At 38.8% G+C, this 27,082-nt stretch overlaps 1 protein-coding gene across 1 annotated transcript; it reads right to left on the bottom strand.

Moving 5' to 3' along the window:
- On the bottom strand, positions 1-27,082 carry LOC148945238 (gamma-aminobutyric acid type B receptor subunit 1-like). Its single transcript, XM_089099505.1, has 3 exons — positions 26,907-27,082; positions 25,178-25,324; positions 1-174 (listed from the first exon to the last, which is right to left on the bottom strand). Exons 1-3 carry the CDS (start codon positions 27,054-27,056, stop codon positions 85-87), a joined length of 387 nt encoding a protein of 128 aa, XP_088955631.1. The 5' UTR covers positions 27,057-27,082; the 3' UTR covers positions 1-84.

Raw genomic sequence — 27,082 nt, 5'->3', positions numbered from 1 at the left:
ACAATGTGTGTATTTTGACATACAAGGTGAAATTAAAAATAAAGCAGTTATATGTACTTTTAGAGATTTACTCTGCGTGAATGATCATTTGGATGTCGTTAGTGCTTGTCCATTTTTTGAGATGAGCTCCCTTTCTTTGATTTTCTGACGTAGGAGCACGATTTTTTCATCTTTCTGAAATTTAAAAACCGTTAGTAGAACGTAGCACATTTTTAGGACATCAGACATGAAAACTATATCTTGAAACTTAGCATGCATGTATGGATAGATTTATTGTCTACTATAGATGTAAAAATATAGAACACTGATGGTGCTTTCACCAGTATACTGCTTCTGGTACCTCCAATTTCTTTTTTGCATCGTTATCACAGGATTAGCAGCTCCAGACAAACAAAATAAGTATTTACTACTAGTTCAAGGAGGTAGCCAAAGAACATTTTGCATGCTCATAGAAGCAACTTTATATTTCTTTAATATCAACGGGTAAAAAAAAAGACCAAATGACGCAAGGGCGAGGAAATTTGGGATTATAAATGCCTACTACGCCCTAGCTAGGATACTATGATTAAATTTAAACTCAGTGAAACTAATAGACCTTACGTTTTCATAGATTTACTAATAAAAATTGCTTTAAAAATTACCACACAGCACGGAAATTTCAGCCAATAGGGACGTCAAGATACTTCAATGCTTTTTGTGCTTGGACCACATGTTCACCTAGTTGGATGTTTAACAAACGATCAGAGTGGCTATTGTGAGCGAAAAACTCAGTCTTACTCTCATCAAACCGAAAACCAATACGCTTATACTCACGATCAAGAATCCGAAAATTTTCTTCGATTGTTAACACTATTCAACTAATATCAATGATGTCACCGGGAAAATTTGCCAGAGAAGCATCAATACTTCTAAATATACAAGTTTTAGAAGATTTCTGTTTTTGCAACTTAAAACTACACACCAGAATAGGAGACATTTTAAAGATGAAACTAAGCTGATGATTTGAATCACACAGTCGATCTTAAAGTTATCCTTCATTTTCATTAGATAGAGTTGGATCGGGTTCAGTAAATTTAGCTGAAAATGACTAAACAACTGGTCAGTATTAATTTCTGAGTTTTGACAGAATTTTTACTTGGCTCTTTTTATCACTTTTCAAAGGAAATTGGGATTCCTGGAGGCCTTACTCAATAACTTGGCTGTAAATTTTGCCTCATATTTCTTAAAACTTTAGTAAAATGACTTTTCATTTCAAACCCAATCTTATTACGAGGAATGTCACATCCTTTCTATATCTTAAACCAAAGCTTTGGTCTAGCACAGGAACCAATAAGGTAAAAATTTCTAGACCAGCCATACTTCTCAGTTCCTATACGGGCTATGAGAATAAGAGCAATAGCATGCTCAGCCACGCGTAGAGCAATTACTATTTGTGCATAATATATGTTCAACAGGATTGGCTTCTCTTAAGATGGTAAAGACAATTTCTGGAAAAGTAGCTGGAAAGGCACTTTAACGTTTTATTGAATTAATTAAAAAAAACTTTTTCAACAAAATAAGTTTTTAAGAATAAGTAAAGAACTCCATTAAACCAAAATGAACGAAAATAGAATCAAATAATCTACCACAAATTAGTATCAATAAATAAATGAAACCCAAAACAAACAGAAATTAAAATAAATATGAGTCAAACTCAAAACAAGCAGAAATTAATATGAGTAGGGTTCTAAACCCCAAGCTTCCTAAAAGCCAGAATATAATCTGACTCTTATTTATTTTAGTTTCTTATTGTTTTGGGTTTCGTTTATTTATTGATACTGATTTATGGTAGTTATATTCTTGGTAGATTGTTTGATTCTATTTTTTTCATTTTGGTTTAATGGAACTCTTCACTTTTTTTTTAAATTGTTTTTTTGAAAAAGTTTTTTAAATTAATTTTTGTTCGTTGTATATTGACATAGTCCTTTTCAGGGAGAAAGACTGAGCCTCTTCTAAAGTTAAACAACCATCCCTTCCATAAAAGTATTAAATACCCCCTGGGCAGAGCTTACAATCCTTGCCCCTAATCTCTGGGGATTGTTTCAACCCCAAAGGCCTTGTTGTATAATATTTAGACCATTTTGAATAGAATAGTTATATCAAAAATTCTATTAGATGCATTTCGGGATCGCACACACACGTGGGTGTGTGTGGGGGGAGGGGTTTAGCTGCCCTCTGATCACTTTGACTCTTAAAAAGAACACTAGAGCGTCTGATTACTAATTCAATGAGCCCTTTCCGACGTTTATATGACCATGCTTTCTATAAAAACCTTATATGTCCCCAGGGCGTAACTCACAACCCATACCCTGAGGGCTGTTTTTTTTTATCTTCAAAGACATTATTTCCAGACTGTTCTGATACGTTGAACGAATTGGCTATCTCAAAATTTTGATTGGAAGTGATTTAAGAAATTATGTGCGTGGTGGGGGGGGGGTATTTGCCCTTTGATCATTTTCTACTAATAAAAAAGGCACTACTCTTCTCAATTTCCAATCAAATTAGCCCTTTTTGAAGCTTCTACGACAAAACTGTCTTTCAAAACCTTATATGCCCCAAGGGTCTAACTTATGACCATTATCCTGAGGGCTATGGGGGGAGGATTGTCATCCTGAAAGACATAACTTCCAGACCTTTCAACTACTTTGAACAAAATGACCATATCAAAATGTTGATCAGAAATGTTTGGGGACGTGATGGGTTGCGGGGGGGGGGGATTCTCCCTCCGAATACTTTCGACTTGTAAAAAGGGCAATAGCCCTTTCAATTTCCAGTCGAATGAGCCCTTTTTGAAATTTTTACAACAACGCTTTCTATAGAAACATTATAGGCCCCAGGGCATAACGTACAACCTTAGCACTGAGGGCTGTGGGGGGGGGGGGGGGGGCTGTAATCCTAAAAGACCTAATTTGCTGAACATCCACTACTTTGAACAAAATGGCTATCTGAATATTTTGATTAGATGTGTTTGGGGAAATGCTGGGCGTGAGAGGGGGGTTAGTTAGCCTCCAATAATTTTTGACTATTAAAAAGAGCACTAACCCTCACAATTTCCAATTGAATGAGGCCCTTTGAAGTTTCTACGACAACTCTATCTATAAAAACCTTATTTGCCCCCAGGGCATAACTGACAACTTTTGCACAGGGGGCTTTGGGTGGTTTGTCATCCTCAAATAAATAATTTTCAGAACTTTCAACTACGTTGAACAAAACGGCTATCTCCAAACTTTGATTGGATGTGTTTGGGGTAAAGATGTGCGTGAGAGGGGGTTTTGTTGCTCTCCAATCACCTTCGACTATTAAAAATGGCACTAATCCTTTAAATTTCCAATCAAATCAGCCCTTCTTGAAGTTTCTACGACAAAAATTTCTATAAAAACCATATATGAGTAGAAATGCCTTATTGACTCGTGACGGGGCTCCTAATATGGGCATAGAGTCCCAGGGAGAAAGATTGCGTAATCGGTCAATGACCTCTTTTTCCAAGGTCGATTTATTTGTTGTTTCTATGTGTAATAACTCCGGGACGAAGGTTGCACATGCGCATTGAATTCTAACGGGAACAATGTTATTGATCTAGGACTCGAGGGGGAAGTGAATTTCCGAGAACTTGATTGCGTAATCGATTGGGAATTTTTTTGATCCGATAACGGGAAACAGTTAGATCACGTGTTTCCTTCTCAGCCAATCAGCGAGTCGGATACATAATCCTTCTCAGCCAATCAGAGGGCTGCTTACATATTAGCGGCGGAGGGAATATGGGGAAAGGATTTTTACTATAGTTTTATTAGTCTGTGAATAGAATTCAAAGGAGTGAGAAGAACAGTTTGACTTTACTCATTTGGATATATATTTGGGTGTTGATGATGACGATAAGTGGAATGTTTGCCCTCTTAGAAGTTGATAGTGGAGTTGATGGTAATAATACAAGAGCACCAAACATTGCGGTGGAAATCACGAAAGGATCACGGCTTTGTCTGAAATGGGATGCATTATATGCAAGATATGTGATAACCTTGAGCAAATTTAAAATGGAAGATCAATTATGTTTCGCTGCAAAAGTTGATAAAGCACATGTGAATAGACTTCAATGTGCTTTAAGTGCATTGGTGAATCATATCGAAGACAATAAACTCTATCGCTAATTGTACATGCTTAATATTGTTGTTGTAATTATTCAATAAAATTGTTTCGAAATCGAAAATGTTCCCTTTTTTTTCTTGTCAGGTTAGGCTAGCAAATCAGGGTCAGTCTAGAGTCAGCAGTCAGAGTGACAGGATTGAAAAATGAATAGATTTGAGAAAGAGAGAATTAGATCAAATCTAGTGTTTCTGGAAAAACATTTGATTTTGGATGATTATTTTCTCGAGTTATCTCTTAAACGCAGGATATTCTCTTGTCAGGGAACACTTGACAATATAATGAGGTGTGATTCTCCCCCATTGGACTATTGTATGAAACTTTTAAAATGTGTTTCAAATGCTTATACTCAATTTATTGATATATTAATTGGAACAAAGCAGAATCATATCGTGGATATACTTTTGAAAACATTGCCAATGGATTCAATGTAGATGGCTCCCCCATCATTCGAAAGAGGTAACGTCACAAGGTTACTCATCTCCCCCATTCCTCCACCTTGAATTTATGGAGCGAGGACGCTCAGTTTCGTTTTAGCTGTGAGTGAGTCAAGTGACATTGGAAACAAAAAAAAATGTTCTATATATGCCCATTGTGCATGTACACTCTTGGCAGTTGGACTCAATGTGAGAATTGTACAATTATTAAAGACTATAGTGAAAAGTGCAAATTATGTAATCCATGTAAATTACATAGAGGCTATGCAGTACAAAATTAAAGGATGTAACTCATGTTTTCAGGAGGTGTGTGACTTTAACCTTAGCGGGCACCTCTGCTCCAACTGCCGCCATGATAAATGTGATCAGTGGGAGAATATTTACCCTGCTCTGATTGGAAAAAACCCTAAACGCGACTTTAGTTTATTTCTACGAGATTGGTATCGTTGTGGATTTAAATTATTCTGGGAAGAGGAATCTGGTCTACGATTCAACTGTTGGGCTAACAAGACAATCTGGTTTCTACGTCATCGCTGTGACGACACTGCCTATTATGACTATAAACCTAGTGATTTTTATTTGGCAGTTACTGAATGTGATTCACCACTTGAAAGCATTGTATGTGATATTGCTTCAAATAGACAGATTGAAACACGTGAATTTCATAATATGAATGTAAATAGTATCTTTTGACTATACAAAGAGATATGACAAGAGGTAAGTTACATTGTACGGTAGAAAATGTGATCCTGACTTTGCAGTCAATCAAGATCAATATACAGTGAATCCAAATGATTTACCGGCATTAGTGGTTCACGACAGTTGCCTATACATCGAAAAAAAAAATCTAAAGTGAAGATTTAAATACATTGTTGTATATATATGCATTTTATTAATAAACAAATTCACAAACATTTTTAAAGCACTTTACGCTTAGGGCACTGAAATCAATACTGTATAGGTCTGAGCGGATATTTTCCACTAGAAAGTCATTCAGACGAGGATTGTCACCATAAATGTGGAGAAACTGCGTGTAAGTAGACAATAGGATTTGTACTGGGAAATGTAGGGGTCCATATTAAATACATTGATTACTTGACTGGTGTTCATGGCGCCAAGTCTAGTAGAACACTGCCTTCGGGAGTGATTTCCCAATAGGTTTCATATTGATTTAGTGAGATTAGTGCAATACTCTCACCCAATGGATCGGCAAATGTACACTCTAAACGCACACACCCCATACGTACTATACTCATATCCTGTGTACCAGACAAATCCAGTACAATGATACCATGTGTTTTAGCAAACATATCTTTGGTTATACCATTTTCAAATAGTTGAGAGTCATGATCTAGGGTTTGCATGGTCAACTCGTACAATGTTCTATAGGATTTATCAAAAGATAGATTGTAGAGTGGAATGCCGTTTACTTTGCACACAAGAGATGAAAGTCCAAATATGTGGACATTCAGTCCATTATCCTGTTGCAATAGCGCTTTTTACAACTGTAAACGTATATTTCGACAGAATTTTACCATCGATAAAGGATGAATCGGTGAAGGTGCGTCAGCCCCTAACAATATGGCGCTTATTTGTGAGTGTATGAGGACCTAATAGTTTAATATCATTTCCATTGGCTCTCGGTTTTTCCACGGCCAAAGCAACAGAACTTATGACCTGTTGTTTGCGTACATAAAGTATTGCCGAGGTGAGGGAGAGACTTACATCAGGATTGACAGCAAGTTCTTTTCTCAATATGAAATTGGAGGGTGTAAGCGTCAGTTTTATATCCACTTTAACATTGGGTGGTAGCCATTGAGGTATATTAAAAATTTCATGATATATTTTTCCAACTAGATGTAATTCACTAGCTGTAGCATTTTTAAGTGCATGTGTACTATCAGTATTAGCAATATATTCATAACCATTAGAGGTGGCTCTCAATTCCTTATATGACTTGGGTGTCATCAACATGAATTGCATATAGCTAGTATAATTTGAGAGATTGTTGCTTGTGCTCACCAGTGTGCCATCGATGTAGACACTAATTTGACGAAATGAATTACTTTATATACAACTTTCAAAGGATATCCCATCAGATCGAATTGGCAGTGTAGTATCAGATTTTCGGACTTTCATTTGCAAATCTATAAATGTTGAAAACATGTCCATAAAGTAGTCTTCATTGGAATAAATTTGAAAGTGAATATTATCGGAGAGGGGTTGTTGCGGATAAAATTGTTCATAGTATCCATGCTTGACACTCACATCAACATTTTCAGCATTAAATAGATTCAATGAGGCAGTGATTGAAGGTTGGGAATCCTTATGTGGTAGGTATGACATTTTAGGAGAAGAAATCCAGTTTCGATATAACAATTTTATTCCTGGAGCTTCTTCTTCTGTTTACACTACGTTTCGGCTTTTTCCTTCTTTTCTTTGACAAGAGGGATGTTGTCTTTCGTTTCCGACCTGAGTGGAGACTGATGAGTGATGCATTGTTTCTTGACCTTTTTAAGCCTTTACCATTTTGTTTTAATCCCTCGCCAAGGGTTCGCGCACTGGACCTAAGATTTTCCGAAGCACTTTTTTTAAAATCCTTGCCAGAGCCTCAACCATATAGTGTAGAGGATGCAAAATCTGTCGCAGCCGGTACAAGATATTTTCTAGCCAGTGGTAGTGAAGAGTGAAACAGCTTAGCAAACCAACTGCCAAGACCGTAGCCAGACATTGACGAACGACCTTTGTAATAGTCCATTCCATTGCCCTGTTGTCTTGTGCCAAGAGTATTAACATAGCAGTCAATATCAGAACAAGTGAATACCACTTTTTTATTAGAAATCGTGCTTTTTGAACAATGGGACGAAAATGGCATGTAATTACAGCCAAACCTTTTGAAATTGTTATGGGATCACCTAGTTCAGTTCTTAGTGTTAACAGACAGAGTTCCAATTAGGGAGTGTTTACGGGAATATATTGAACATGCTTTATATTTTAGCGGTGAATATGTGCTTGATTGGTTTTTCGTTCAAGAACTCGTTGGACGGGAACTTTTGAATTCCCAACCCAAGATGTTTCCACAAATGAGGCGTAGAGAAATATACAAGTGTCTGTGTAGAAGGCAGGCGGGTAGTCAGCAAAAATTAAATTAGTGTTTCCGGCACTTTTACCATTGATTATATTGAGCTTAAAGCCAAGAACATCCCTTAGATTATCATTGAGAATAACCTTTTCACTGGCAATAGGTGAACTAATGTAGATCTTACCCTCCTCCTTCGAATAGTTGAAATGAAAAGCTCCCTTTTTACGAGTGGAAATTCTTTTATTAATAGAACGAAATAAATAATTTATACAGATGAGTTCCTCGTAGGGTAATGCAATATATGGATAATCCATCCAATTGATTTTTTGAATTTGTTCTTGATCACTTGAGGATGGTGGTGGAGGCCAATCATAGGGTCTAATTTTTATATCATATTTACGATCCTTTCTCAGGATGTCATAGGTATTTTTGAAAATACAGTCGACAAGAGCCACTTCATACTTTCCATTGTCGTCGAATTTGATGGTGGGGGAGAGTTTCGTCCAAAAATCACTTGTTCTATTCAAGTCATTGTAGAGAGGATCGGAAACATTGGACATGAAAGTCACATAGAAATCATTGGGCATTGTTAATGTCTTCAGCACTGACCCAAGAATCAAAATCTGAGTTGTATCCTAGCCAGCGAACAAGCAACTGTCTCTTGCCCCTACGAGTACGACTCTTTAATATCTTTTCAATTTGATATATTTCACTAGTGTTTCTAACTTTTTGCAGTTCATATTCATAAAAACCACCGAGAATCTCATGTTCTTTGGTGTCTCGCAGTCGATATGTCGTGGGCTCTGTGTCCAGGATTTTGGACACTTTGAAAAGTTCGGTGCTCCATAAATAATTCCCCTTTTCAAAAATATTGGTGGTTCTATTAATTCGAATAGTATCACCAACATTGAATTTCTTCTTCACATTTTTTTTTGCACCATTGGAATATTGCTTTAGAAAAGCATCAAATGTATTTTTATTGTAGTGAACATCCCGAAGGCTTGAGTTGGACAGAGATCGATGGGGTCGATGGTTGTATAACTGCATGATTTTATCTAAATCTTGAATACAAGCCGGTGTATTTTTTAGTGTACAATATCTTGTAATGAATAGACGAATCGTTCTTATTAATCGTTCGGCCAATGCAGCCTTTATCGGGCTGTGACTATAATAAAGTTTTGTATTATATTTCAAAAGAACTTCTTGCACATGGGGATTAACAAATTCACTGCCACGATCCGATTGAATTTTTTTATATGAATCCTGTTCAAGAATACTTTCAATGGCCCGAGCAACATCAACACCTCTCTTTGATCGCAGTGGAATGGCATAGGCATAGCGACTAAAGACACTGATTTCCACCAGAATATATTTGTAGGGTGCATTGTGACGCTGTTGAATTGCGTCTAAAGTTAAAAGATCCGTTTGCATTATGTGCAGAGGGAAAAAGGCTTTAGTTTGTCGATATTGTTTGCTGCGAAGCCTGTGATTTCGATGCAGTGTGTAACTTGGTTCATTCTCTAGATACTCTTTTGCTTTTTTCAATGTGGTGCCGGAGACAGCTTTAGAAAGCGTTTTGGGAGAACTTAAACTTCCCGCTTCACCAATATTTTCATAGACACCTTTCAGAACTTCATCCATTTTGAACACAAGCATGTAGTGTAATGTCCACTCCCCTTTTGCACACTGGAGGGTGAATTAATTCGTCTTCGCTTTTGACTAGAAGCCACAGGTGTTGTAAAATCAGTGGCGCTGATAGTATTTTCAAATAATGAATCTTCTTCTTCTTTTTTAAATGATGTTGGTGTTGGTGTTGGAGGAGGACTATATTCTCTTAGTTTCTTTAGAATTTGCTTATTGCCAATAAGACTTTTGGGGAAGTTTGATACACTTAGAAAGGTGTATAGATTATTGTCAAAGGATAAAAGTCCTTTACGATTCGTCACCATATCACAAATTAAATCAACTAGATTATAACTTTTTCCCTGAATTATAATTCTTTTCCCTGTGCTATCGACTTGAACTTGATCAACAGTTTCCAACATGAGATATGATAATACTCTTTTACTCTGTTTTCGATAGGTCAGTGGCAATAGGTTTCCAATTTTCGATACACTCGAATTCAATTCTTTCTCCTTTAATTGCAATGCTGAATCTTGAGGAGATGTTTCCTGTTTACAGGGATCGGCGACAGTGGTGGGTCTCTCACGATAAGGTTTATGTTTGTCCACACGTCACAAAGCATCTTGGAGTAAAAGCAGTTTTTTGTAATCGGCAATATTCACATCATTAATGAATTTGCTTAGATTGTCTTCAAAATGTTCGACGGGCGAGAGGACAAGTTCAAATGGTGTCAATTTATATGGTTTTGTCATTCTCTAGAGAAAACTGTTTCCAAGTCCAGCAATTATTGGCAGTAAAAGTTTGAAAAACCTACCGCCCACTTGAAGGAGTCGTGTTCTTTATAAAAATTTTACCTTTTATTTTAGAGCCCAGACGCGGACTGGTGAAACATTTTTGGTTTTGTGTTGTCTAAAACCATATGGCAGTTGAACATTGCATTCAGTTAAATTTAAATAAAGTTCAGATATTAGATTAATGAAATCATTGTCAACACCATGTTTGAGTATGGCCTTCCTAAGCAACGGTTTTGAAGTGCTTAAAACGGAAAATAAATACCGTTGTTCGTGTAGTTTCTTCAGTGTCATAATGGCAACTAATAGCCTTTTCTACTGTTCACCGGAAGATATACTGTAATTTCATTGTTGAAAATGTCGGTGACTACACGTAGATCCTCGGGCGTGCTCTGATTCAGATCCAGCAAAATGTAACCGTAGGGCTTGCTTGTCGCCTGAGTGTACGCTGACAACAGAAATTTAGGGGCGCCGGGGTATATCTGCTTATTGAGAGTTATTAGCGAGCTAGCATCACGAACGACTTGAAAGATAATATAGACGCTTCAAGTCAATGCATGGTTTTGCATACATGTACTCTGATGAAACAGATTGTATAGAAGTACGGTTATGGACATGTGTTCATGGTGGGAGCGAACAATTAACAGTTTTAGCATGTCCTGTGAGAACTGTTCAATGGATTCAGCCAAATCATCAATTCTCATCCACGATTTCGGTTCAGTACTATTGAAAACATCAAGCCCTCCTGTGAATTTTACTGGTATGGTTGTGGCAATAGCCTTTATTTGATAATAAGACACCTGACAAATACTATAGCAATAGTAGATTTTTTTCGGCTTTTCCAAAAATATTTTATCGCAATTTTGAATTATTCTAGTTAAAAGTGTTATTTTCCCTGACATTGAGGGACCACACAGAAACGACCTGAAGGGTATTTTAAATTGATACATGTTGCTGCTGCTGCTGTTGACAACAGTAGGACTATAACTAACTGTAAATCATACGTGTCCAATGAATAAGTAGTAATAATTTTCCCATAGATCTATCTAGTACTGGTTAACAACAACAAAAAAAAACAATATTTCATGGCAGCATTTATTTTGGCAATATCAAAGCAAATATTTGTTCAAGGTGAACTGCAATGATATGAAAAACACCTGTTCAACAAGAAAAACACCAATATTTCATGTCAGCATTTATTTCGGCACTGCATGAAAACTCTATTTGTTCAAGGTGAACTGCAACGATATGAATAACACTATGTTCAACAAGAACAGTTGACAATATTTCATGGCAGTATTTATTTCAACACTGCATGAAAACTCTATTTGTTCAACATGAACTGCAATGATAAAAATGACACTTATTGTCTTTAAAAACACTTTTTTTGTGCATGAAGAGCAACACTTATTGTCAACTTAAAAACGCTTTGTCCATCAACAACAACAATACTTTATTTACATTAGTAGCAAACACACACTTTTCTCTACAAAACATGAGCACTTGAAAAAACAACACTGGAAAAAAAAGCACTTGGAACATGAACTAGCACAGTTGAACATTATAGTGAATTTAAAGGTGGGATCCCCCCCCCAGGGTCGCGGGGCCGAAGGCCGGCCGGCCGCGGGCGGGACCCTCCCCCCTGGGTGGCCGCGGGAAGGCCCCCCCCCCGGGAGCGGCGAGGGTGAAAAAACTGTACAATAGTTGTCGTCACTGCTGCTGCTAAAGCTTAGGTTGGGGTTGGGTTAGGTTAGTTAATTTATGAACGGGTTGGGTTAGTTAATTTATGAATGGGTTGGTGGTGGTTAGTTGGTTAGTTGGTTAGTCAGATTAGGTTAATTTATCCAGACTAAGTTGATTGCGATAGTCTATGCATTCAACTCGGTCTGAAATACGGTAGTGGCCATGGGGTAGAACACTCACACCATTCTAGAGCACATAGACTTTGTCGGATATACACGACATTGCATTCTTTTCCACTCACACAGTATAATTTCTATACTGTAGAGAGCGAATTGCAAGCACTTGTGCTCTCGCCACTAGGCTACTTTCTACACAGTCTCTGTACACGCTCATGTTGAAATTGCTCTTTACAAAATGTGTAGGCACCCCTTTACACGCCTTCTTTTCATCCCCACTATGAGTTTCAACACAATAAACTTTGGGACCCGGGAACACCCCCCTGGATATCAAATCACTCCCCGTCTCTGATTTTAACTTTAATAGTTGGTTGGAGGCTTGAAGTTTCACCAACTCGGGGTAGAGTGATGGATTCCAGTTGGTGAAATCCATCCGCGAGCTTATGGGTTCCCCTTTTTCTAAATCACCCAATAAATCTTCGGTCCTATTTACCTTTAACAGCAGAGAATCTCTATCCCCATAGTATATTCAACCTCCCCCTCCCGTGGCCAGTGCACCTTGCACACACTTTAAAAAAATAACAACATGAGCTTTTTGGAAATTTCTTGGACTGAACTACATCCTGCTATATTCCTGTTCAGTAGTACATTTCGCTTTCGCCTGTGAAGAAGAACCATGCCAGTCTCTATGCTCGTGAACGATGTAAAATTGGGGTCGGCAATAATTCGTGCACACTCTAGAGGGTCAGTCACGACGTCGCAGCGAGATCTGTTACGAACCCTTTCACACATTTTGCAAAACGCTGAATTTAGGATGAGCTTATACATTTCCTTCTCCACCTTTGAATTTGCCCTAGAGCGTTTATCGACAAAAGTGTCGATAAACGTTTTTAAATATGGTCGCTGATTGAACTGCAGGACCCTGTGTATTTTGGTGATCTTGAAACCATTGCTCACCATCCAATGCAAAAGCACATGGTGAACAACGATATTCTCCTTAGGGTCCAAATCAGCAATCAGTTTCTGTTTGGAGGGAGTCCAGTGCATCCCCATATCCTCAACCAATGATCGATTGTAGGGGCTCAGAGAGTCCCTGCTCACGGGCCGATTGATACAGGGAAAAACAAAATCTTTGACTGAATCGTGAAGCGCCAGCGGAATGTGACCGTCAATTTCAAAGAAGCATCCTTCTGGCCCATTGTCCTCGACGGTGGTAATGTCGGGAACTCACAAGGATTTTCAAGTCATTGATAGTTCCTACACGGAAAAGAGTAGTGAGACATTGCCAAGGGGTACAATGAGTTCATGTCCAAGAACACTGCATTTGACTTTACACCGGTGCTTTGTCCGCTCGGATCGGTTGATAAGACGCGGTCCCCATGAAAAACATACCCTCACCGTATTGAACGCTCTACAAAACGGTGCTGATCTACCTCGGTTATTAGGCCTATTTCCTCCCTGCTAATTTTTAAAATCAAGTCCATCACTAGCTTGGGTGTAGAAAAAAAGTAGCCTATATCTAACCCGAACTCTGAATAGATTTGGTCTTTGTTCTTACAGACTATATGCAACAGAGTTAGAACGTCACTGGCCAAGTACAGTCTACAATACTCCCACCCATTTTTACAATTCCCCTTTGACCACACCTTCTTGGCAATCCCATACTCCTCGGATGTGCATTCACTGTTGGTCAGTGAATTGTAAAAAGTTTCAATTGGAGGTAGTTTCACCTCCCTTAAGTGAGCGCCAGAACAGTAATACTCGTATGCGTATACACCTTTGCAGGTCAACAGGTCATACATTTCACTGTCCGGAAGGTGCTGTTTAAGCAAGGGAAAGCTATCAAAATTGTCTTTTTTCTGCACTTGAATCAATTGACTCAATGCCTTAGGAAAAACACTAAAGGAATCTAAAAACCTGATTTTATTCCAACACGTATGCCCATTATCCACTGCCTGCCATTTCAGTTCGAGAAGCAACAACTTCTCGGCCGATTTGGGAATAATGTTATAGGTAAATGAACTATTTACCCATGGAATATCTACTCCCCCTCCCTCCCTGTGCATACGTGCCAGTGCCGGTAAAATAAATTTTAAGTCATAGTTAGAGTTGTGGATAAAAACAGGGATAAAAAACTGTTGGCTAACATTTAAATTACACTATTGATGCGCAACCCCCCTAAAATTGCTACCCCCGAGGATATTTCCTGCCACAAGTGATTATGATCTCTGACTTTCCCCCTCCCCCCTCTTTTCCCTTTAGTCCCCTTATCCTCCTCCTCTGCAAACTCCCCCTTACAAACCCAACATATTTTTTTATCTTTAATCGTGAGACGATCCTCTGCAGACAACACCCTTGGATAATGGATTTTTCGCAAACGACAAATAACGGCATTAGCCGTGACAAGTAGTTTATTCAGTGGCTCGACCATGTACTTGTTCTCATCCAATGTCTCAACTATTTCTAACAACTTCATGGTGTTAGAACTGTCTCTTTGCGAATGAACATAGGATACTGAAATGGCCTGGTGTTCTTTTACTCGGTTTGGAAATTGGGGATCGTTCACCTCCACCAGCTTGGCTTCACAGTCCAAAGATATTTTGTTGCACTGGAGGAGGGTGTTCTGGAAATTTTTGAAGCGTAGAATGGCCCTATCCCCAGAAACCGTTTCCACTGTCTGATAGCCATGTCGTCTACACTGCTTCATATGATCCCGTAGCTTTATATCACTACGGAATCTAGACAGACATGTTGGACAGTAGAAACATTCCCCCCTCGGCTTACCCGCCCCCAAAACTCTACTGATGTCTGTAATCGGATTAAAATGGCAAATTGAATTGGCAGGGTCACTAGATGGGGGTGTATACAACAACCAAACCCAGTGTCTGACCAAATCAATTGACGGGCCTCTTACAGGGAAGACCACCCCCTTCTTTTTAGAACGAACCCCATCTTCACATTCAGTTTCATACTGAACCAAAGTAACGCCGATATTTGAATAGGAATTGGCCTTTTCAAAAATATCAATAGATCGTAGCGTTACTGGGTATTTCCCCTCTAAACAAGAAAAATCTACAGTGGGGAAATTAGACCCTTCCTTCCCATGTACAGCCCAATTGTCTAAATTCGTCTTGGTAGCGTCACGTGCTAGAGGCTCAAATGCTGATATGAGGAAAGCATACCTGAAACATTTTTGATCTGTTTCAAAACAAATCCGCTGGACACCTTTACAACCTTCTAGATATGGATTGTATTTTAAAACTGTACCCGTGTCCCTATGTCCCCCTCTTAAAATAAAATCTTTCTTAAATTTACATATATTTACACTTAAATTTTCAACAAAAAGAACTAGAGACCCACTACCGTTTTCGTTAAAGTTCTCAAGACATGCTATAATTTGACCTACGCAATCCATGAAAACGCCCTCGAAATTATTTAAATTTTAGTAAATTCCGCGCATCTCGGAGTTTATATAATGATAATAAACTTAACTTTTCCCCTCATTTAACTAGAACACCTTTATAACAATAGAAACCTTAATTGAATCCCTCCCCCACAATTGAATTTGATTATCCAGTAGTACACGAATTTTATCTACATAGTCATGCACAATTTCTACGGGATCAAAAACAAATTTTCCCCCCATAAGTGTATTAAAAGGGTCTCCAAACGTCGCAGTGTAAACAACTATTGCATTTAAAATTGTATTAGATAATTGAAAGTCTGGAAAAGTTGTACCCCCCTCCCTCTCTTGTATATTACACCCTCCCCCAATTTGTTCAACAATATATGGTGAATGCTCCACTTCAGGTGTTTGAAGTGAACTCGTTAGGGTATCGGAGGCTGGAGGAGGAGGAGGGTTCCCAGTTAATTCGTTTGTGAAATCCTCCAAAAGCTGTAGTGTATTTTGGCTCAAGTCCCCCAGCTCAACTGTGCTATTATCTACATTAAAAAGAAAATCGCTTATAAACTCATCAATATTTAACGGTATTTCCAGTAGAGAGTCGCTCCATGGTGAATTTCTCTGTAAGTCCACTGATGCGTCCTCTCCCTCACCAGCTGATGAGGACGATTGTGAATATGGGACCAATGATCGTCCAACCTATAAATGAAAAATAGCTTATTTTCAAAGTTTTCAAATCATCCCTACTGTTTTTAAAATTTGGATTATTATTTAAAGACAATTCTTAGTAGTAGCATTTGGTTAATTCAACTGAAAGTTCCAAAATTTCCAACTTAATTTAATATATTTACAATCTAAAACGTCGCTTTACAGAGAAGGCAGCAATTTCATTTTGTTCAATAAAGAGATAGTCAAGTATTTAAACTACTAAAACTAAATAATTATGCGCTATTTTTTTTTGCGGCACTTTCCGGGCCCGCAGCACATCCCGTGGCGCTTCTTGGGGTCCGCGGCACACCCCGCCAGCGCTTCCCCGCAGTGCTTCTTGGGCCCGCAACGCTGCCCGCCCCCCCCTTTACATAATGCCCGTCAAAAGCTGAAATATTCGCTTAGACTACATAAGTCGCTATTTTTCTCTAATTCCACACAGATTCAGTGAACTCATGAGTTTAATTATTGTAACCTATCGCGCGTGAGTGTTCTGATTTCCAAGATTGAACTTCAGACGAGGAAAATGCCGGGAACCGTTAGCTTGGCTTCCCCTCGCTAAAATCTATGCAATGGTTTGTGAGCTATTTTCAGTGCAAATTAGAACGCCAATATGTGCAATAGATAAAAGGAATAATCTCTCTCTTAAAACTATGTGAAGAATAGCATTCACAGAGTTTCAAAGGTACCTAAAAATATTCGCTTATGAGATGGCGGCGAAGAGATAGGGGGAATGCATTGAAAATAGTAAAGATTAGAAAAAAATAGCATTTTGAGTTTCAAAGGCGGTGATTATTAATTGACTAGAAATTACATAAAAATATTCGCTAATGTGATATCGAAGCGATAGCAATAGAGAAAATAGCAAAGATTAGAAAAAAGGGGAGCGGTTTCTTTCCAAAAAAATTACATTAGTTATCTCCGAGGGAGGGGGGGGAGGAGAAAACAATGTTTGGGGGGCGAGGGGTTAATATTTTAATATCTCGCTGAGATAAGTTTATATTGGGTTGAAAAATAGTGAAAAGAAAAAACATTGGAAGAAATAGATATATATATTTATGTAATATAGGTATGAAAAAAATGCTCACATTTCCAAATCCTGGCTGCACTTGGGTGCCGGATGGTCCAGGTAGTAGATGCTGGAGGCTGGACGGAGTGGCAGTGCTATATTCTTGCGCATCTGTGCCAGCAATGTCACGGGCTTGCATAGATGAGCCAGTGAGGTTCACCATCCTTATGGCCCATTCTCTTTTTGGTTTATGCCCAGACTGTATGGGGGCTGGCACTGATGGGGCTGCCTCACCCTCTCTTGCTCTCTTACTGGGTGGCGGCGACGGACATTCTTCACAATTTGCCTTAAAAAGAGAAAAAAGTTAGTATCGAAATAATTTCCCCCTTTTTACAGAAAGAAAGTTAGTATCCTCATCCACATAATTTTGTCTAAAAATGCACTTATCACTAAGAAAGGTTCCCCTTCATCAGGATTTTCAGTAAAGCAAAAATCACAAACATACTAAACTCAGAAATCAAATACTAATTTGATTAATTTAAATAATCATCTTCCTCGACCTCTTAAACTAACCTTACATTTCATACAAACACTTTGTCTTCATTTTGCAATATTGGCGATTTAATTGAGGCCGGTCAAACCCCCCCACCTTTTCATTAATGTCCTAAATATATTGTTAGTAATTATTTTTGGAAATAATCCCGTTTCACCGATTCCCCAGCAAATACAGGTTACGAATCCACAAGCTTAATATACAGCAATCTCTTTTTGCTTAATACCGTTTTAACTTGAGAAAGAGGGAAACAAATCCTTTTTATCATTGAAACCTTTTGGTTAAGTCGCTAACGTAACGGATTAACAAGCAGGAAGTGCAATTGTGGGGTGTCAGCTAATTATCACCTGTTTAAATCATTGCGGAAAAATGTTTTTCAATCAAGTAAATGGCTCGGGGGGCTTAAATGGAAACAGTTTAGTAATAGCTATTATGGGATAGACAGAAGTTGATTTTCACTTTTTGATAGGCTTACAGAAATAATAAATTTATTGAAAAAAGAGAAATATTTCTATTGGCAATAATTATACTTGTAAAAACAGTGTGGGGGGGGGGGTGAGGAGGTTTAGGTAATAAAAAGAACATATTTTATGTTTCCTAGTGACTATAAAGATTGCATGGTGGATAGGTTTGTGGGGGGAGGGGGTACTTACCTAAATATACTAGAGGGTGACCAAGGAAAATAATTTTATTTTGAAAATAAAAAATGTACTAAATCAGAACTTACATTGCTAATTGTGGCTAGTTGATTGTCACTTTTTGATAGGCTTACAGAAAGAATAAATTTATTGAAAAAAGAGAAATATTTCTATTGGCAAGAATTATACTTGTAAAAACAGTGGGGGGGGGGGGGGTTAGGTATTAAAAAGAACATATTTTTTGTTTCCTAGTGACTATAAAGATTGCATGGGGGTTAGGTTTGTGGGGGGAGGGGATACTTACCTAAATATACTAGAGGGTGATCAAGGAACATAATTTTATTTTGAAAATAAAAAATGTACTAAATCAGAACTTACATTGCTAATTGTGGCTGTCAAGGCTTCTAATTCATCAAATTTATCCATTGTTGTTTGCACTGTGTCAAAATACTTTCTGATAATTTAATCACATTGCATGCCCGTTATATACGAAATCTCAAGGGCGAATTGTTATGTAACTGGGGGAAAATCATATGTAAGAAAGTCTCTGATTGGCTGAGAAAGGATATGTATCTGACTCGCTGATTGGCTGAGAAGGACACACGTGATCTAACTGTTTCCCGTTATCGGATCAATAAAATTCCCAATCGATTACACAATCAAGTTCTCGGAAATCCACTTCCCCTTCGATTACGCAATCAAGTTCTCGGAAATCCACTTCCTCTTCGATTACGCAATCAAGTTCTTGGAAATTCACTTCCCCCTCAATTACGCAATCAAGTTCTCGGAAATCCAGATCCTCTTCGATTACGTCATCAAGTTCTCGGAAATTCACTTCCCCCTCGAGTCCTAGATCAATAACATTGTTCCCGTTAGAATTCAATGCGCATGTGCAACCTTCGTCCCGGAGTTATTACACATAGAAACAACAAATAAATCGACCTTGGAAAAAGAGGTCATTGACCGACTACGCAATCTTTCTCCCTAGGGACTCTATACCCATATTAGGAGCCCCGTCACGAGTCAATAAGGTATTTCTACTTATATGCCCCAAGGGCATAACTTACAACCCTTGGGCTGAGGGCACTGAGGGAGTTATCATCCCCAAAGACCTAATATCCAGAACTTTCAACTACGTTGAACAAAATGGATATCTCAAAATTTTGATTGGATGTGTTTGGGGAAATGATGGGCGTGATGGGGGGATTAGTTGCCCTTCAATCACTTTTGACTATTAAAACGGGCACTAGCAGTTTCCAATTGAATAAGCCCTTTTTGAAGCTACTACAACATCGCTTTCCATATAAAACCTCATATGCCCCAGGGCATAACCGACAACCCTTGCCCTGATGGCTGTGGGGGGATGGGGGTTGTCATCCTCAAGGACATAATTTCCAGAACGTTCAACTACGTTGAAAAAAAATGGCTATCTCAAAATTTTTACTGTATGTGTTTGCAAAAATGGTTGGCGTGAGAGGGGCGCCCTCCAATCATTTTCAACTATTAAAAAGGACACTAGCCATTTCAATTTCGGATCAAATGAACCCTTTTTGGAGTTTCTAAGACATCGCTTTCTATAAGTACCCGTTATGCCCCCAGGGTAAAACTTCCAACCCTTGTCCTGAGGGCTGGAGCGGGGGGGGATGTTATCCTTAAAGACCTAATTTCCAAAACTTTCAACTACTTTGAAGAAAATGGCTACCTAAAAGTTTTGGTTGGATGTGTTTGGGGAAAAGTTGGACGTGAGAGGGGGGTTATTTGCCCTCCAATCACTTTCGGCTAGTAAAAAGGGCCCTAGCCCTTTGATAATCCAATCGAATGAATCCTTTTTTCAAGTTTCTACGACAAAGCTTTCAATAAAAACCTTATATGCCCCCAGAGCATGACTTATAAACCTTGCCCTGAAGACTGTGGGGGAGTGCCCTGCTCAAAGATATAATTTCTGGACCTTTCAACTACGCTAAACCAAATGGCTATCTCAAAATTTTGCCTAGATGTTTTTCGGGTAATGGTGGGCGGGGAAGGGGTTTTAGTTGCCTTCCAACCACTTTCGAGTGATAAAAAGGGCACTAGCCATTTCAATGTACATCGAATGTGCCCTTTTGGAATTTTCTATGACAACACTTTATATAAGAACCTTATATGCCCCAGAGGGCATAATTTAAAACCCTTGCCCTGAGGGCTGTAGGGGGGGGGGTGTCATCCTCAAAGACCTAATTTTAATAACTTTCAACTACGTTTAACAAAATGGCTATGTCAAAATTTTGATTGGATGTGTTTGGGGAAAAGGTGAGCGTGAGAGGGGGTTTAGTTGCCCTCCAATCACTTTCGAGATTAAAAAGAGCACTAGCCCTTTGCATTTCCAATCGAATAAGCCCGTTTTGAAGTTTCGACGACAAAGCTTTCTATAAAAAATCTTATATTCCCCCAGGGCATAACTTACAACCCTTGCCCTGAAGGCTGTGGGGGGAGTCTCCTCCTCAAAAGCATAATTTCTATCTGGAAATTAACTACGTTGAACAAAATGTCTATCTCAAAAACTTGAGTGAATGTGTTTCGGGAAATGGTGGGCGTGTAAGGGGTGTTAGTTGCCTTCCAATCACTTTCGACTGTTAAAAAGGGCACTAGCCATTTCAATTTCCAACCGAATGGGCCCTTTTCGAGGTTTCTACGACAACACTTTCTATAAAAGCCTTATATGCTCATAGGGCATAACTTACAACCCTTATGCTGAGGGCACTTAGGGAGTTATCATCCTCAAAAACCTAATTTCCAGAACTTTCAACTACGTTGAACAAAATGGATGTCTCAAAATTTTTATGGGATGTGTTTGGGGAAATGATGGGCGTGATAGGGGGATTAGTTGCCCTTCAGTTACTTTCGACTATTAAAAAGGGCACTAGCCCTTTCAGTTTCCAATTGAATAAGACCTTTTTTAAAGTTTATACAACATTGCTTTCTATAAAAAAACCCTCATATGCCCCAGGGTATAACTGACAACCCTTGCCCTAATGCCTGGGGGGGATAGGGGTTTTCATCCTCAAAGACATAATTTCCAGAACTTTCAACTACGTTGAAAAAAATGGCTATCTCAAAATTTTTTCTGTATGTGTTTGGGGAAGGGGTGGGCTTGAGAGGGGGCTAGTTGCCCTCCAATCATTTTCAACTATTAAAAAGGGCACTAGCCATTTCAATTTCTAATCAAATGAGCCCTTTTTGAAGTTTCTACGACAACGCTTTCTATAAGTACCTTATATGCCCCCAGGGTATAACTTCCAACCCTTGTCCTGAGGGCTGGAGCGGGGAGGGGGGGGGGGTTCAGCCTTAAAGACTTGATTTCCAAAAATTTCAACTACTTTGAAGAAAATGGCTATCTAAAAATTTTGGTTGGATGTGTTTGGGGACAGGTTGGGCGTGAGAGGGGGATTCGTTGCCCCCCCAATCGCTTTAGGCTATTAAAAAGGGCACTAGCCCTTTGAATATCCAATCGAATTAGTCCTTTTTTCAAGTTTCTACGACAAAGCTTTCAATAAAAACCTTATATGGTCCCAGAGCATAACTTATAAACCTTGCCCTGAAGACTGTGGGGGAGTGCCCTGCTCAAAGATATAATTTCTGGACCTTTCAACTACGTTGAACAAAATGGCAATCTAAAAATTTTGATTGGATGTCTTTCGGGAAATGGTGGGCGTGGAAGGGATATTAGTTCCTTCCAATCACTTTCGACTGTTATAAAGGGCAATAGCCATTTCAATTTCCAATCGAGTGGACCCTTTTTGAAGTTTCTACGACAACACTTTCTATAAAAACCTTATATGCCCAAGGGCGTAACTTACAACCCTGGCCCCGCGGGCTGGGGGGGGGGGGGGTTGTCATCCTCAAAGACCTAATTTCAAGAACTTTCAACTGCGTTGAACAAAATGGTTATCTCAAAATTTTGACTGTATGTGTTTGGGAAAATGGTGGGCGTGAGAGGGGGTTAGTTGCCCTCCAATCATTTTCAACTATTAGAAAGGGTATTACTCATTTCAATTTCGAATCGAATGAGCCCTTTTTGGAGTTTCTACGACATCACTTTCTATAAGTACCTTATATGCCCCCAGCGTATAACTTCCAACCCTTGTCCTGAGGGCTGGGGTGGGGGGTGGGGGTTGTCATCCTCAAAGACTTGATTTCCAAAAATTTCAACTACTTTGAAGAAAATGGCTATCTAAAAATTTGTGTTGGATGTGTTTGGGGAAAAGTTGGGCGTGAGAGGGGGGGTAGTTGCCCCCCAATCGCTTTAGGCTATTAAAAAGCGCACTAGCCCTTTGAATATCCAATCGAATAAGTCCTTTTTCAAGTTTCTACGACAAAGCTTTCAATAAAAACCTTATATGCCCCCAGGGCATAACTTATAACCCCTGCCCTGAAGACTGTGGGGGGAGTGTCCTGCTCAAAGAAATAATTTATGGACCTTTCAGCTACGTTGAACAAAATGACTATCTCAAAATTTTGATTGGATGTCTTTCGGGAAATGGTGGGCGTGGAAGGTGTATTAGTTCCTTCCAATGACTTTCGACTGTTAAAAAAGGCAATAGCCATTTCAATTTCCAATCGAATGGGCCCTTTTTGAAGTTTCTACGACAACACTTTCTATAAAAAAAACTTATATGCCTAAGGGCGTAACTTACAGCCCTTGCCCCGAGGGCTGTGGGGGGGGGGGGGTTGTCAACCTCAAAGACCTAATTTTCAGAGCTTTCAACTACGTTGAACAAAATAGCTATCTCAAAATTTTGATTGGATGTGCTTGGGGAAAAAGTGGGCGTGAGAGGGGGTTTAGTTGCCCACCAATCACTGTCGACTATTCACTAGCCCTTTGCATTTCCAATCGAATGAGCCATTTTTGAAGTTTCTACGACAAAGCTTTCAAAAAGAAACCTTATATTCACTCTGGGCATAACTTACAACCCATGTCCTGAGGGCTGTTTGGGGAGTGTCCTCCTCAAAAGCATAAGTTCCATCTGGAAATCAACTACGTTGAACAAAATGTCTATCTCAAAATTTTGATTGTATATGTTTGGGGAAATGGTGGACGTGGAACGGGTATTAGTTGCCTTCCAATCACTTTTGACTATTAAAAAGGGCACTATCTATTGCGATTTCTAATCGAATAAGCCCCTTACGAAATTCCTATGGTAACTCCTTCGATACGAAGTGCCCTGGTCTAGAGAGAAAAAAATAATACATTTTGCCAACATCGATCTTTACTTAGGCAGCGCTATTGCACTGCCTATTATAGGACCATGTAAATCCTGGAACGGTAAATTGTTGACACTAGGCCAGTCAGTAGTTTCATGCAATGTAATATTATTGCATGAACTGGAGTCATGTGGTGTGGCATGTTTAACTGGGAGTATATTACTGGTTGGCATATCTAACTGCTGTAAAATGATCGCAATCACGAAAATGTTCTGGAATGATTGCACTCCTAGCTAGAATTGCAGTACCACTACTCCGCCAGCCATCCACAGTATGTCTGGTGGCGCTTCAAATCACAACATACCTCAATAGTGGTATCAATGATGAACAAATTTAAAGTGCCTGCAGTGAGTGCATCCACTTGAATGCAGAGAGCATCATCCGTTACACAAAGAGCATGGGCTACCGGTGATTTAATTGGCACTTTCTCACTAGTATTCCATAATGTAGCTTGCTAATAAATGTTCATTTAGTGAGATATATAAGTTTCTGAGTGACTCTGCATTTATAACTGAAGCAGGGACAATCGGTAAGGTTACCGGATGCACATTTCATTTTACCTTGGCAAGGAACCTCTTTCACAATGGAGTATCCAGTCTGCTCACGGCCCATACAAAGGGTAGGAACTACTCAATGTTGAACAATTTGTCCGTGCTCTTGGCAGTTACAGCATCGATTAGGGAGAAGGAGAAACTGTTCACTCTGGATTTTGTACTACGAAGGAATGGCAGCTAGTATGTAATCTTGACGACAATACTGTAGCTCCTATAATCTGGTTTTGGCAATGTGAGTTTGTTAACAGCTCATGTAACTGAATAGTATTAACACTCTGGAGCAAAACGAGTAATTTTGTAATAAACAGGGACTTTAAACTAAGGCCTTAGTGACTGATCCTTAGCTTTGGGGGTTATCAGTTAGAGTAGTAGCTGCATTCTTATCACTCCTTTCCCTGTCCTAAAACAATGAGGCCTAAAAACAAATGAGTGAAGGCGTATAATAATTAGGTCTGAATTTTTTTCAGTTTACATGTTAATTTTTTTTCAGGTTTTTACCACCATCTCATAAAAGCTAGATGTGGGACATGATATGCTCTTCCGACCTCTAAGCGCGTCCTCGGTCACACTGAAATGACTGAAGTTAAAGACCTTGAATGCTTAGCCCTCTAGAATTAACTCTTGGAATTCTTTGGTGGTAAACTATTTAAGTTACACAAACATTAAATTCACAACTTTTTTTTAGCTTGACTTTATAAAAAATTTCGGAATTTCATAATACTAATAAAGGGGTTTATGAATTTTCAAAATTTAATAAAACTGAAAAAAAACATGCGGTTTTAAGCTTTCCAAGTCGAAGCATTAAGCCGCCTCTGTCTAGTCCACCAGGAAATGAGATCCACCTGAGTCTTATCCACAAGGAAAAGGAATCACAAAATGAAAGAATCGAAATAAAAAATTCTTCAAAGATTTGTAATCATTTTTATAGTTCCATCTCAGCCTAATCTGAGGCGTTTACCGTTTCTCCTATCACTTTTTCACCATACCTCCTTAATTATTTAATTTAGATCTTGATATTGGAATTGATTATATTTGGACTTGGTAATCAGTCCATCCACATCTTAAGTAATAGATCAAAATAGTTTACACCAAGGTATTACCTCTGCAATTAATTTCTCAAGCCTTTCGTTTTCTGACAGAAGTCGCTGCAGTTTCTCTTCGTCGTTGCGAATGGCAGCCTTGGCAGCTGGGCTTGCACTGTTTTCCAATAGACCCATTGATGAAGGATTTTGAACTATACTTACAATCTAAAAGTAAAAAGAACTTTCAACTGTAATGAATATAGCAATCATTTTCAACTGCGTAAAAAAACAATCATTAGGCCGTTGTACAAGATTGGTTCAAAGTCCCATTTTAAAAATTACATATGAAACTAAGAGAGGAAAGAAAATAATAAATGAAAAATAAAATAAAAAGACGAGAAAACGAGGATTTTGTCAGCCAGTGGCAAAACATGAAGACGAAAAACGTAAAATGTTTCGACAAGGACTTCCGCCAAGTTGTCCTCAGTGCTAAACAAAAAAGAAAAAACAAAAAGAAAAAAAAACGAAACCCTAACCTTTTGAGGTTTACCCGACAACGACAGAACAGACACTCAGCGTGGAATGCACTTCTGTCGGCAACAGTTGCGACTATGGAACATACATGGAAGGTTAAGCGTAACGCATCTCATGAGGCATTGCGCAGGTGTCATTTTATGCACAGATGCCATACATCACCCATACATTAAATGATACAACTGGGAAACTTAGTTGATCAATGTTAGGGGACTTCTTAAATGGACGGGGACTGGTTGCCTTCTGATCACGTTTCAACAACTCACTCAATATGCCCTGAAAATTTTAGATTAATACTTTCAGGCATTCCTGAAATATTGCTTATACGCCCTTTCGACAGCTTTCATACAAAAATAGTATGCTTTGATTTTGTTGAAATCCCCCTCCACATGTCTTAAAAGTTCAACCTCAAGCCTTTTTGAAAACGAGGGATCAAACATGCCCTCCTTTCCCAACTATAAACTTTATATGTAAACTACGAGAAACTGAATAGCTTACAGCTCTTGCTCCGGGGACTGTGGAGGATCAAGACATTTCCGGAGGCAGAGTTATTTAACCTTTTTACTATTTTGAAATGGCTATCTTATAATTTCGATAGGGTATCTTTAGGCGAGGGCAGCTAAAAAAAAAAAGACGAAGAGGGGGGCTGGTTGCCCTCCAATCACTTTTGAATTTGAAAAAGAGCACTAGAGCTTCCAATTTCCAATTGAATGAGTCCCTACCGAAGTTTCGATGACCACCTCTAAATAAGATCAAGGTTAAAATGCATTTGACATGATTTAATATCCAGATTTTGAGTCAAATTTTCTGTGTTTCAAGGGATCTGGAGTACCTACAAGAATGGGGTAACTTATCTAGATGTGATTCCAGGGTAATATTTGCTATCTTCTACAAAAACTACAGCTCTATCGGATTCAAAGATGCAGTATTTTATAGCCCCTCCCTATCCTCCCTCCAACCCGGGAGCCAAGAAGTGTATTCCTGTTCTTCATAGTCCAAGGAACATGTTCGAGAAGGAATAACGTCAATCAACCCATTGCCTACAGATCCCGTTTAGCCCTTTTGACAGGGCAATGACATACAGACCAACAAAATCTGAAATGTAGGTCAGAGTCACTGCCTGAGGATTCTCCCCTCTAATTCTAAATGGGATTAACCACTCTCAATAAATGAGTGAGTCTATTGATCTAGTCATCACAGACCAAGGAACACGTCACCAACTCTTAGATTTTGCTAGGTAACTAGGGAATTGATTGTAAAAATAAGATTTTACCTTGGGAACGCAAACTATTGCCATGGATATCCAAGAGCAAAATGCAATTGCAAGCGTGGAAAAAGCGAAAGATGCATCTGGTTGTGAAGCGATTACCAAGGAGACAGGACCAGTTATAAGCCCAAGAACGACCACGTTATAAATGGCCATTCCAGCAAGTCTTGCGTCCTGCTGAC

Source organism: Artemia sp. Qi Xiang Cuo, chromosome 13 (genome assembly GCF_049724085.1).
Source record: "Artemia sp. Qi Xiang Cuo chromosome 13, ASM4972408v1, whole genome shotgun sequence".
NCBI lineage: Eukaryota > Metazoa > Arthropoda > Branchiopoda > Anostraca > Artemiidae > Artemia > Artemia sp. Qi Xiang Cuo.
Note: the sequence above shows the minus strand (reverse complement) of the source record. Positions and strands in the feature narration are given on the sequence as shown.